The sequence below is a fragment of the Aplysia californica genome, unplaced genomic scaffold (genome assembly GCF_000002075.1).
Source record: "Aplysia californica isolate F4 #8 unplaced genomic scaffold, AplCal3.0 scaffold00007, whole genome shotgun sequence".
Taxonomy (NCBI): Eukaryota; Metazoa; Mollusca; class Gastropoda; order Aplysiida; family Aplysiidae; genus Aplysia; species Aplysia californica.
The window spans coordinates 3,148,827-3,161,367 of NW_004797277.1; the positions used below are offsets into that span (position 1 = coordinate 3,148,827).

The following is a 12,541-nucleotide window of genomic DNA, read 5'->3' on the forward strand; positions in this document are numbered from 1 at the left end:
GGGAGTTAGGGGGTTATCTTTATGACCAGCATCTCCATTTGTTTGCTGAGATGCTGTATCCCCACTTAGCACGGGTTGGCCTTGACAGTAGGCAGGGTTGAAGCAACCTGCTTCCTGAATTATTTAACTTGAGTTGATGGAAGTTTCAACCAGTATACGATTTTTAAAAAACAACAAACAAACAAAGAGCGCAAACCTCAGGGCGTTTATGGTTGGTGAACGGAGAGATGGACACTATCACGTTGTCTCTGTAGTTGAAGTGGGGATGGTTGGTCAACATCTCACATAGACATCTCAGAGCCAATTTCCCTAGATCCTGTGGAAAAAAAACCAACAACCCTAGTCTAAAGTTCTATTAGACAAGTATCTTCCCCAATAACACTCATTGTTATAGTTTTAGCTTTAGTAGAGGTTTTACGGTTCTCGAGCTGTTACAAGAGAGAAACAAATATAAAAAAAGAAGAAGGGGAGAAAAGGACGATAGATGTTTGATAGGAAAGAAGAAGCAAACCACATCAGAGCACCCGTCAACCATCCACTGGTGTTTTTCTCTGACACGTTTTGTAAAGAGGAAAAATAGTCTATGAAGTCCATACAAAGAAAACATTTTTTTTTAAAATTCTTGCTTCTTTTCTGGTGCCAGGAAGCGTGCGCACCACGGGCCCCACCATAATGCCTACACGAGGGGCAAAACACCAGTCTTGATATAGTCAAGTGTGCCAAGCACTACCCTCCCCCACCACCATTCCCTTCCCCTTCATTGACTTATATTAAGTCAAATGATGCGCTTTATAGTCGCTTTATAGTGAACCGAGAATACACCAGAACACACTGTCCAGGATATTATAACATAAATCTACGGAATTGATTAACAATCAAACAAAAAAGAACACAAAAAAAAATGCACAACGTTAAAGAAACTTCCCCATGTTGGTGACACATGGTACATAAGTATACTCACAAAAGCTGCTGGTTTTGAAAGTTTCAAGTTTGTTATGCCATGCTTCGTCAAAAATGTCTTTTCTGCTATGGGTTTTCCTGAAATGCAAAGAAAAAAGTATATTCAAAATGTATAGAAAAAAACTACTATAGGAAAAGGAAAATACTAAGCTCAATAGAATTGTCAGCCAAAGAAAACATTTGAGACACAAAAAAACAACAACTTTAGAGGTCAATAAGAAATAAAGAAATAATTGTGACAAAAGAAACTAAACCAATAAAAAGAAAAACATAGCACTGGCAAGCTATTCAACAGTTCTAGGCCCAGACAGCAAATCAGTCCAAGCAAAAAGATTCATAAGATCGTTAATGACTGAGAGAATACAAGAATTTTTATTCAAAATGTATAAAAACAAGAGAGAAGAAGAAAATAAACAGAAGACTCAATGGAATGAATTCATTATAAGAAAAAAATGAACATACGTTTTGCCATTAGTTCCAAGAACTCGAGATAAATCTTGTAGTTGAGCAGAAAGGATGCTTCATAATCCCATAGAGTTTTCGTTTCTTTCTTGACCTGAAGGAAGATACAATAAGTCAACAGTTCCACTTTTGCAAACATACTGTGACATGAAATTAGCAGAAAAAAAAACAACAATCCACAATCAGTCTTCTTCTACAGACTTCAACAAAAGTTAGGGACCACTTGCAAACACTCTGAGAGGTCTTCTTGGGTCGACCTGGGCGTTTTTGGACTGATCCAGTGGCATGATGGTGCTGCCTCAGGTGGACAATGACAGAGTATGAGAGTATGACACTGCAAGCTTTCTGGCAACTTCTCGGGCTCCAACTCCATCCTCCAGCCATGCCATAGCTCTGGCACGGTCAAAGTCTCTCAGCTTTCGTCTTGGTGGTATGTTCATGCGATACCAGATTTTGCACAAACAGTGGCTTATATTGCCACCAAAGTGAGCACAGTTCAAGACCGTACGTACGTTTATGGCGTTCACCAGATATTTTAACTGAGGAAAGTGCTTCAGAGCAAAAATGTTGAAACATTCCTAGCTGTCTTTTTTTTGGTTGATATTTTAAAAAATTAGGACTGTCTGTCAAAGTGGTCCTTAACTTTTGTTGAAGTCCGTACTTTTAAATCAAATTACATTTGAAGATAAATATCTTACTTATACACACTCAAAAGCTACTGGCTAACAACATCAACATACAGAAGATTTTTTTTTCTGCATACAAAGAAACCAAAACTGTTAGCAAAAGTTTACCCTCTGTGTCCGTTCCTTCTCTGTGGGTATACGTAGTCTGTAGCCAGGAACAATGTCCTTGAAGACCTCCATGATTGACACCATGGCGTACTTCCTCACACTCAGAGCTATCCCGGGGTCTTGTGACCCCAGCAGCAGACGCAGCTCCTTCAGCTTAGCCATCTGAAAAAACAGACAAGTCAGTAAGTGAGCTATGGTTGGGTCCCAAACAACAGGTGCTCTAACCAATGATAACAATACTTACTTTACTACTTTTACTTTTTCATCCTCTGTTGCCATTAACCGTCGAGGGGAGATGCAGTTTTCTATGGTAGGCCAGCTCCGCAGCTCTTTCAGTTGTGATGTTATGTTTTCTTAGGGTTTCCTTGATACCCTCGATCCACCTTTTGCGTGGCCTTCCTCTTCTTTTACAGCCTGAGTGCTTGGTGTTGTAGGCTCTCAAGGTCGGCTGGTCAGGTGACATGCATAACAGGTGGCCAAACCATTTTATCCTCTGTCTTTCTATGTAACGCAGGCATGACTCAGTGCCGATAGCTGCTCTTACTTCTTCATTTCTCTGCCTGTCTTGTCTTGTGATGTTAAGTGTTTTGCGGTGACATTTCATTTCGCATGTGGTGATTTTGCTTTCATGGGTTTTGCTTAAGGTCCAGGTCTGGCACTGATAACATAATGTTGGTATGAATATTGAGGTGATAAGCTGTCTCTTTGTGTCCATGGAGATGTTTGGATGAGATAGAAGGGGTGCGAGCTGGTAGGTGACAGCGTCGGCTTTTTGAGTTCGCATTTCTATTTCTCTGTCTATGGACCCGTTTTCATAAAAAGTGCTGCCAAGATATTTAAACTCTTTCACCTGTTTCCGTTGTTTACTATTGACATGGATGTTCAGGGGACTATGGTTTCGGCTCACTTTCATAACTTCTATTTTTGATGTGCTTATCTTCATGTTGAATTTCTCACAGGTGTTGTTGAGTTCGGTAGTGTAATTTTGGAGGCTTTGTTAGTCATGATGAATTAGACATTGGTTGTCTGCGAACAGAAATTCATTTAGGCTTTCTGGGCTTTGATTTGCTTCTTGTGTTATTGTGTCCATATATATTATAAACAGGAGGGCAGATAGAAGGGGAGATAACAATGACGCCAAAAAATATTACAATATTACTACTTCACGGCTGTTCCACTCAGGATCTCTTAGTTGCCGGTCGACCTGACCTCCGAGACGAGGTCACGCCCCGGTTACGCTACCTGCGGGCACTCGGCCTCGCGGTCAGCGGCTCCCCCGCGATGTTATGTTTTGTACACATAAAACAACACCAGTTCTTATGAAAGCCGAGAAAGTCAATGAAACAACAACCAAATGATCACATGAAGACGAAGGTGTAGTTTACGACAGTATTATTTTTATCACGGAGAAGTAAAAGAAAGTGTTGTTTAAAAGAGGGGGAAAGTGGCTTTCATCATAGATCGGTTATTACAAACAAAAATGTTTTTAAAAAAATAATTAAAAATAAATGGACCGACAGATTGTTACAGTCTTCATTTTCAGCTCACAGTCAGACTTTGAACTTTCAAACACACTTACGTTTATGAGGTAGGACCAAAAAGTCTTGTTGCTATTGTTGATTAATGCACACAGTCTTGTCAGTGAGTGGGAAAACAGTTGAGTCCAGCCAACGCACGAGTACTTTTCACATGAGAATGAAGACCGTTCTTTACACCTTCACAGCTGAATTGATGTTACTATAGTCAATATTTTGATAAACATACTACTATAAAACTGTTTAGGAACTAATGTTTTATCCGTGAATGGTCTGAATCGTCTAAATCGTCTTGTAGTCCTGTTTACTTTTTCCTGCGTTTTTCCGCCGGCTCAGGGAGTGCGGCCTTCAAATCTGAAGATGTCTGTAGTCGGTGTGCTTCCAACACAGCTTTCAGTTGTTTTTGTTTGCTTTTTATGCCGACTGTTCTCTTTTCCACTCTGGCGATTGTGGCATGGAGCATTTCCCCCCCTTGTTCGCCCAGCATGCCAAGGCCAAAGCCCCAGGCTTTCATAAATGGCAGGCAATGGCGCTCTAGCATGTGTATTTTTGGTGTCACTGTGTGAGGAAATAACTTGCGGAATAATTTTAGATATGAATCGATGTCTGCGCTAATGGAAATGTGTTCTGACGGGTGTACAATATTTGTGTGAGAGATGGCGAGAGATGCTAAGTCAGATGATATTCTGTGTGTGACTATCCTCTGAAACACTAATGGCTGTCCTTTTGTTTTGAACCTCAACTGTCCTTTCGTCTGAGATGTGTTAAGCTTTCGTCTGATCAGATGTGTAGCAACTTTTTCTTCTAACGGTGTGAGTGGCTCTGTGTCAGATTTCAAAAGTGTTGACTCTATTGTCGTTTCATGTTTGACTAATGGGGAGCTGGTACTGTCTGTGAACTGTTTCGTCTTCGTTTTAGGTGTGGATGTCAAAATATGAGTTTCTGGTGAAATGTAAAATGAGTCTTCGTCTGTATGTGTAAATGTGCTGTCAATGGATTGAGTGGTAAAGGGCTGAGCACCATCGCCTGTACTTACAGTGGAAACATCTGGGGTGGGGGTATCCGTTATGCTTGCAGACTCCACTGTCATACGAGCGGTGGGCGGAGAACGCAACTCGTGTCCTTCCGTAAGCAAAGGAATGCGCTCTTTAATGCACCCTTTGCTAAGTTTAACATAGCGAGCACACACAGAGCACTCGTTAATGCTTATGCTTGCGTCGTAAGCGGACCAAACATAGGCACTGTCTTCTACACATTTCTGTGCGGCCTTCAAAGCCGCATTTGTAATTTGCTTCCGTAGTGTGTATATTCGCGAGCCACATTTCCTGCACAGAGTGTTGGAATGCTTGTCGGCTGTGTCGTTGTCAATGTTCAGTCTATAATATTGCAATAAGTCAAACTTAAAGTTTTTACACAAAAATCGACGCTGCTGAGAAACTTTAGTTTTTAAACTTCTTTCACCACAAGTACGACACAACTTGTTTAAATTCTCAAAGTGGATGTTATAAGAGTGTTCCATCTTTGATGTTAAAAGGCTCAATAATTATAAACACACAAGAAAGTCAGACGGCAAGTTCCCGCTTCACAGAGTTTTTCTTTGCACTGAGCGTTGCACTAGACTAGTCACATAAAGTGCGCTAGTTCATGGAAATTTAGCTCCTACTCTGAGATTTTTTCAGCACAATGGAGAGAATAGATTTATAAAAAGAAATATGAAGGTTAAAACAAAAATTGTCGGCTCGAATTATCAAAATTCTCTTTTAAATCCAAAAACTTCAATAACACAGAGCTGTACAACAGTGGTAGTATATAGGTATCCCAAGGGAGTATAAAACGAGATAGAAACTGGTTTCAAACTGCGGGTTATAGAGGAGATGCTGAGCTTTTATTTAGTATACAACACTCCTAGGTTTACGGGATGGAGAAAGGGAGTACTATGTTGTAAATTCCAGTTAATTTCTGGAAATTGTACCCTTACCGCGCGGAGCGGTCAGATCTAGGGATAGGCCGGTGGAAGTGGCGTAACGCGTCGAGATTTATTACCTTCCGCGAGGGGTCACAGGGGTCAGAAGGGTCAGACGGGCTACAACTAAGTGCGCCGCTCGGAGAGTGAAACTGAACAGCCGTGACTTATCATCAATATCATCATTATAAAGTCTTAAAAGTGCTCACTCTGAAACAGGCAGCAGTGACCATGGTCCACCATTCATTTCTTTGCTTGGATGCTCTAAAAAGAAGCTATATTATCCTGGTCTTTCCCTGTCACGCATTTGTTAACATTTTCCATGTAAGTTGCTCCGGGTCGAACCCTGCCTCATTTGCTTTCTAATTTTCTAGCGAGGGCAAAGCGTTCACTCAAAAGACAAACTGAACAAACGCTGATAAGAAAATTCTCAGACAAACTGACGTCACTCAAAGACAAAGTGGACAAACATCGTTTTAAAAATTCACAACATCACACTTATCTGAGACTTACATTATTTTGGGGGTCCTCCAACACATTCTGAGACAAGGAAGCAATCTTCTGTTTCTTCTCTGCCAGTTTACTCTGACAGTAGGCAAACTGCTGGGCACTGTTCAGAGACGCCAGATACGCTCTTTCATCAACTTCCTCCTCTGCTTTGTCCTCTGTACCGTTTTCTTCTCCTTGAGCTCCCCCATCTCCAGGCTGGTCAGTGGCTTTCTCGGCATCTTGGAAAGGTAAAAAAAAAATTTAATGTAGGTTTTTTTAGGAAGAGATTTGGGAAGGGGGGAGGGGTAAAAATCATACAATATTATTTCTATGTTGCCCCCGTTCTATTCAAAGTTTACATACAAAATGTCCATACAAACTATCATAGACAAATATTTTTTGCACTGTTCAATAACTTGGTCAGCTCCGTACAATTGATATCATGCTCTCGGATCACCCTAACACAGGTGTTAGAAAGATTCTCCAGCAGATTCACTAACAAATTCCAAGCATCACCCACATTAAGTTATGTTATGCCTGAGACAGATCACGCCCGGGTTGTTTTTAGAGCAGCATTAATTCCAGACGAATAAGATTAGGAAAGAATTGCTTACTTCTAAGAGAGCATTGAAAAGATGAATGACTGGGAAGACCAGCATTAAAAATACAGGGTTTTTTTAAAGCAACTGAGCAGAAAAATGGGAGCAAAACATGACTACCGAAGTCCTTTTCAGACCTAGACCCCCCCCCCCGAAGAAGACTTAAAATATCAAATATAAATAATGCAAGAAAGAGAGCTCTGCATTAAGTCAACATGGCTTACCACCGTTGATGGGTTCATCCTTTTCTTTCTCCATCATTCTTTTGATAACTTTCCCCTTTGAAATGATTGGAAGCATCATTTTCATATTTTGTTCGTTCTTGTCCTCAAGGAAAGTTCTCGGCTGGCGTTCGTAATCTTCCTCTTCGTCGTCACTGGTCCTCTTTCTCTTTTTACCCTTCGGCTCATGTGACTCTCTAGTCGTGACAAACATCAAAGAAGGGAGTTAAGAGTAAGGGAATGTAATAATTTAGCCTACGCATGCTGTAGTGGATTACTGAATCTATAAAAGGACTACTGTGGTGATGCTTTAAAGAGCTCATAATGATGGATGAAATTTGGAAATTCATGGGAGAATGGTGCAAGTGAATGCAAACAATCTTTGTCTGAGATGAGCAAACAAAATCAATTCCTTCGCTTTGTCACTATCACTATGACAAGCCAGCTGATTGGCTCAACATCTTCCTCATCACTATGACGAAATGTATCGGCTCAGCTATACGCCTCTATAAATTAAATACTAGAGCTATTCCAGTCCAGACTTTCTAAAATAGTATCCATGCTTCGGTTTTTTAAAATATTCATTCTTTTTTCAATTTCTTTTCTTTCGATCTAATGTTATATTTTGCTCTAAACAAATTGGTAAATCAGTGAAGAATAACTAAATGTTTTTTGTACAATACACAAGTGTCAGCCAGTGGAAGAAATTACATCTAGGAGGGTAGAATATTATGTATTGAAAGAGTTAAGTACAGATGCACAAATGCAAACAGTTCAACAATTGCAATTTAAAAGCACTTCAGCACTAATCAAATGAAATAGCAGTATATATATATATAATGTATATTGTTTAAAACACACATCGATGGCTGGTTGCAAGACTCTAGCAAATGCTAAATTACAGTAAATGACAAAGTGTAGTCTTGCATCAACCATCGACATGAGGGAGGTAAAACTTTTCACTAACATATTATCAGTCAATATTTTATGGACTTCTTCAAAATATAATAGCAGCCCATGCAAGGCTCAATGAAAGTGAGAGAAATATCTTGTTTCTAACTGTATTTCATGAGGGTGCCACCCTTCTCCATGGACCAAGTCAAACAAAACCCTGTGTGAAAAACTTTAAATAACAAAGTCATTGTTGGCAGAAGAGGGGGAAATGGGGGGGAAATACAAATCAGATCAGCAATGAGCTCAATACTAATTTGTAGATCAAGTTTAGTAAATAAAACTGGTCTTATAATATATACAATAACGGAGTCTGTTGAAACTGAAATCTGCGGGACCAACAGATCAGAGAGGGTTTTTTTTTCCGGTTTAGAAGAAAAATTGATCAATTTGAAAAAAATAAAAAATTGGTGAATATATTTTTATACGGTTTACTGATTGTTTTCAGATAAACCATGTTTGGTTTGAGTGGAGTCTAGTGTGTGTGGCCCATTAAAAACAGTACAAAAGAACAAACGTTCCCCAGACCTATTGGAAAAATCAAAGTTCTCAGTAACAGAACAGTCAGCTTAACTTCAACCAACTTACTTTGCATTAAGATCCATAGAAGCAAAACCTCTGGCATTCTGCAAATGACGGAAATACTCCACCTCCTCAGGGGCGCTCTCTTCACCCCCAGAATCACTCTCCTCTTCCTCATTGGAATTTACTGCTGAGAGCTGTGCTTGACGCTCACTCTCCTTGTTTGCTTCCTCCTGCCGAGCCTTCCATTTCTTTTTCTTTTTATCTCCTTTGTTAAGCTTGCCCTGTTTTGCAAGGCGGCTGGTCTTTTTGTTGGCAAGTTTCTGCAAACTAGCTTTGTGAACACTTGCCTTAGTCTTGCCTTTTTTGGGGCCACTTGGTTTTGCCTTGCTTATAATCTTTTTCTGAAAACAAAAATAACAAGGAAAAGTTTATTGACAAGTGTATTTCAAAGCATTTTATATGACAAAAATTATTGCCATTAGAACAAGGAACAGTGCATCCATGTAAAAGAAATATCATGTCTATCTACGTTTGTGGCTTCTTATAAATTAGCATCTCAATCTCAAGCAACATATCTGAATTATTACACATACAAATCAGTCTAGACAATAGCCAACATTTTTTGTGGGTTAATAATAACAATTAAATCTGTCTAGTTTTCCCCATTTCAAATATAAGACATGCATAAAAGAAGTCTTGTTAAGCATCAATATGAAATCATCATCATCATCCAGTGCCAGATCTGCGACAGACATCAGCGATCATGGTTCTCCATTCATTCCTTTGCTCGGATGCTCTCAAAAAAGCCATGTTTCCATGATCTTTCCCTGTTACCCATTTGTTTAGGCTCCCCAAGTATGTTGTTCTGGGCCTTCTCCTGCCTCGCTTGCCCTCAATTTTGCCAGTGAGAGCTAGATGTTCAAGACCCTTATATCTATTTTTATGTGTCCCAAAAACTGCATTTCAATTTGTCGTTTTCTGATAGTTTTCAACAATATCAAATATGTTCCACAAATTGTAAATTTGCATGAGACTAAAAGTTTTGCCTAAAAGGACGGAAACAGACAGCATGAAAGTCAAAAGTAGTGTATTTCCGCTCATCAAAAAGATTTTAAAAAACATTTCCATGTTGCATGTTCTACACCCTTACCATCAACTGGCACTCTTCACTACACAAATACAACTACACAGGACTACAGACTAAAAACCGCTTAGACGGGATAATCCAGTTTTGGATCATAAAATTTCTAAAAAGGATAATTATCTTGGTGAAAATAATTCTTCGAAAGACGCCCAATGTCTGGGTAGCCAACAAACTTAATAGATCTACACGGTATACTTACTATATAAGTTAAACTGACTATTTAAAATATTCGGAGAATGATAGAGATGTGAAACACATAAAGCTATACAGCGATCACCTAGCACACCCCTAGCACACCTCTGTGATTGGCCCAAATATAGATGACATATTTCCGCCATCTTTTTTTGTCGTCTCCTGGGGTTTCCCCCAAGACTCATAGTTTTCCCTCGCCAGTAACTGTTTTTGTTTTTTTTCATGTATTAATTTGTGCTATAAACAATCTTAGCAATTCTCGATCCATAAATTTACCTTCTCCTCAGTTGTATGCACACACACACACGTACACAAGCGCACGTGCACAAACACATACGAACAAACAGCCTAAGCAGTCGCGATGAAACCTAGTGACGTAGTCCATGGCGCAAGCCCGCCAAGGTGAAATCTAGTCAACTGGTGAGGGAAGCCCCGGAAGACGACAAAAATAGATGGCCGAAATACATCATCTAGAGTCTAGATCTATATTATTTGGGTCAATCACAGAGGTGTGCTAGGTGTTCGCAGAAGCTTCATGTATGAAATATGTGAAATTGAGAGTCAGAGATCACTATACTAGAAGGTAGCGTCAATTGCCACCGAGTGAAGCGGTGTCAAGTCTGAAAACAACACTATCTTTTAAGCATTCAACATAATGTGTGTCTAATGAGCCAATTTGTTCTCAACTAATTTCATTGGACGAGCATCTAGTCTAGAGCTACAGTACCAGCTTGGCGTGTTTTCAATGAGACTGTAGGCCTAGATCTAGGCTAGCCTTAGCCTACACTTCGGTGTAGAACCAACACAGGCAATTCTAGAAGTAGAAGGTCACAAACGCACCCAAACTCAAGCAGAAATTCACGTTATATCAGGGAACATAAATCGGGGGACGGGGGTCAGGAAAACACACACACACACACACTCGGACAGAGAGGAGAACGCACAACACCGAGCACTCGAGCACAATTAAGCTAGATCTAGATCTAGATCTAGATCTACCCACCGACGCAAAAGAGCTGCAATTTACTCGGTGGCAATTGACAAAAAGTCAATTTTTGTCAATTGCCGCCACGTCACTCGGTGGCAATTGACACTAGATCTACCCAAGATCTAATGTCAACTGTCAACGTCGTCAACGTCTTCCACTTCCAGTTCCAACTTCAACTTCAACCACCACCTCAACCTGCCAACGCACTTTGTCTTTGAAAAATAAATGGTTTGAATTTCTTGTTGTGTAACAAAGATCATATAAGAGCATGAACATAGTAAAGCATATTAAAACTACCATCTTGCGTAGAAGTCAAGAAGTGTCTTGTAACGTCAAGAAAAATATCAGATCAGTTCGGTATTGGCGACAACACTAACACACACTGTTTTGCCATGGAGGCGGCCATGCGTGTAAGGGAGATAATAATGAAAAAGAAAATATATGTCCATACCTTTAATGTCTTTCAATGTTTGTAGTCCTTAAAAAATAAGGTACAATTAGAGACTTTCGCCAAATGGCAACAAGTAAACGTATTTTTTCATTTACACCAACACACATTTGAAGAGGAACAGAGAAGGAAATATGAAACTACAAAGAGTCTGTCGAGTTCTTTTTCTGTTGATCCGTCTTCAAAATAAAGATCTAGATCTAGATCTAGAATCTAGAATCTAGAATCTAGATCTAGTCTGAGCAGTTGGAGTTGGAGTGAGTTACCATCCGCGAACGTTTGGGAATAATATGCCCCATGACTGCAGGCTGGCTATTTTCCTTCTACTTCAAGCGCCAGTATCTGTTTGAAACAGATGTCGGCCAGCATACAACACCACTCATTTTTTTACCCAAATGCCCTGACCCCCCCACCTCACCAAACAAACAAACAAACAAAAAAAACAGCAACAGCAACAAACAAAACAAAAATAAAAACCAACCCATCACCCATCTGTTCGAGTTCTGTCAGTCATTACTCCTCGGTCTACCTCTGTCTCCTTTTACTTCTATATATTTGTTTGTTTGTTGATTTGTTTGTTTGTTTTGTTTTTCCTTTTGTTTTTCAATGAGATCATGACATATATCGTATCATATAATTACGGATCGAAAACGCAAAACGAGGGACATTATGACTTCTCACATCACCTGATCATATAGGCCTGTGGGGACTAGATCTATATCGGTCTCATCCACAGAATTCTACACTTAGAAGTGTAGAATTCTGTGGTCTCATCTTTCTTTGCTTCATTTTTTATTAAGGTTGCGTCAGAACACAGCTGTTTTTTTGTGTGTGCATACTTTAAGCATATATAGAACAAACAAGCAAACAAACAAACAAACATACAAACAAACAACAATTTATATTTGTAGATGTGAGCAGACTGTAGGTTTTTCTCTTAGCTTCAGTATTTCTAAATCGTAACGTCTAATAATGACTTGCTACCCCATGTGTCCATCTATGCAATTCACTAAAACTAAAATATACCAGACTGAGAGTCTGCCCCTCATGAAAAATCAATTGATTTGTGCAAGACAACAGACCAGGATTGCCATACCGCTCTGATCTCGGGTGGTCGAGGAAATGACTTTGGACCTTAATGTTGTTATTGTGTGGGTTGGCGAGACAATCCATGTAAATAAATTGAATAGTGTTGAAAGACCAAACGAACCAGAGAGAGAGAGAGAGAGAGAGAGAGAGAGAGAGAGAGAGAGAGAGAGAGAGAGAGAGG

General features: G+C 39.7%; 1 protein-coding gene across 1 annotated transcript in view; it reads right to left on the bottom strand.

The window, feature by feature from the left end:
* The window catches only part of LOC101849258 (nucleolar complex protein 3 homolog), a 33,795-nt gene extending 21,597 nt beyond the window's left edge, over positions 1 to 12,198 (bottom strand). Inside the window, exons 1-8 of the mRNA XM_005089604.3 lie at positions 11,121 to 12,198; positions 8,563 to 8,900; positions 7,027 to 7,220; positions 6,228 to 6,442; positions 2,217 to 2,378; positions 1,423 to 1,516; positions 962 to 1,038; positions 197 to 316 (exon numbers count right to left, since the gene is read on the bottom strand). Of these exons, the coding sequence (XP_005089661.1) occupies positions 197 to 316; positions 962 to 1,038; positions 1,423 to 1,516; positions 2,217 to 2,378; positions 6,228 to 6,442; positions 7,027 to 7,220; positions 8,563 to 8,900; positions 11,121 to 11,123 (1,203 nt within the window). The 5' untranslated portion in view covers positions 11,124 to 12,198. The remainder of the gene's footprint in view (positions 1 to 196; positions 317 to 961; positions 1,039 to 1,422; positions 1,517 to 2,216; positions 2,379 to 6,227; positions 6,443 to 7,026; positions 7,221 to 8,562; positions 8,901 to 11,120) is intronic.
* Between the last annotated feature and the right edge of the window lie 343 nt (positions 12,199 to 12,541).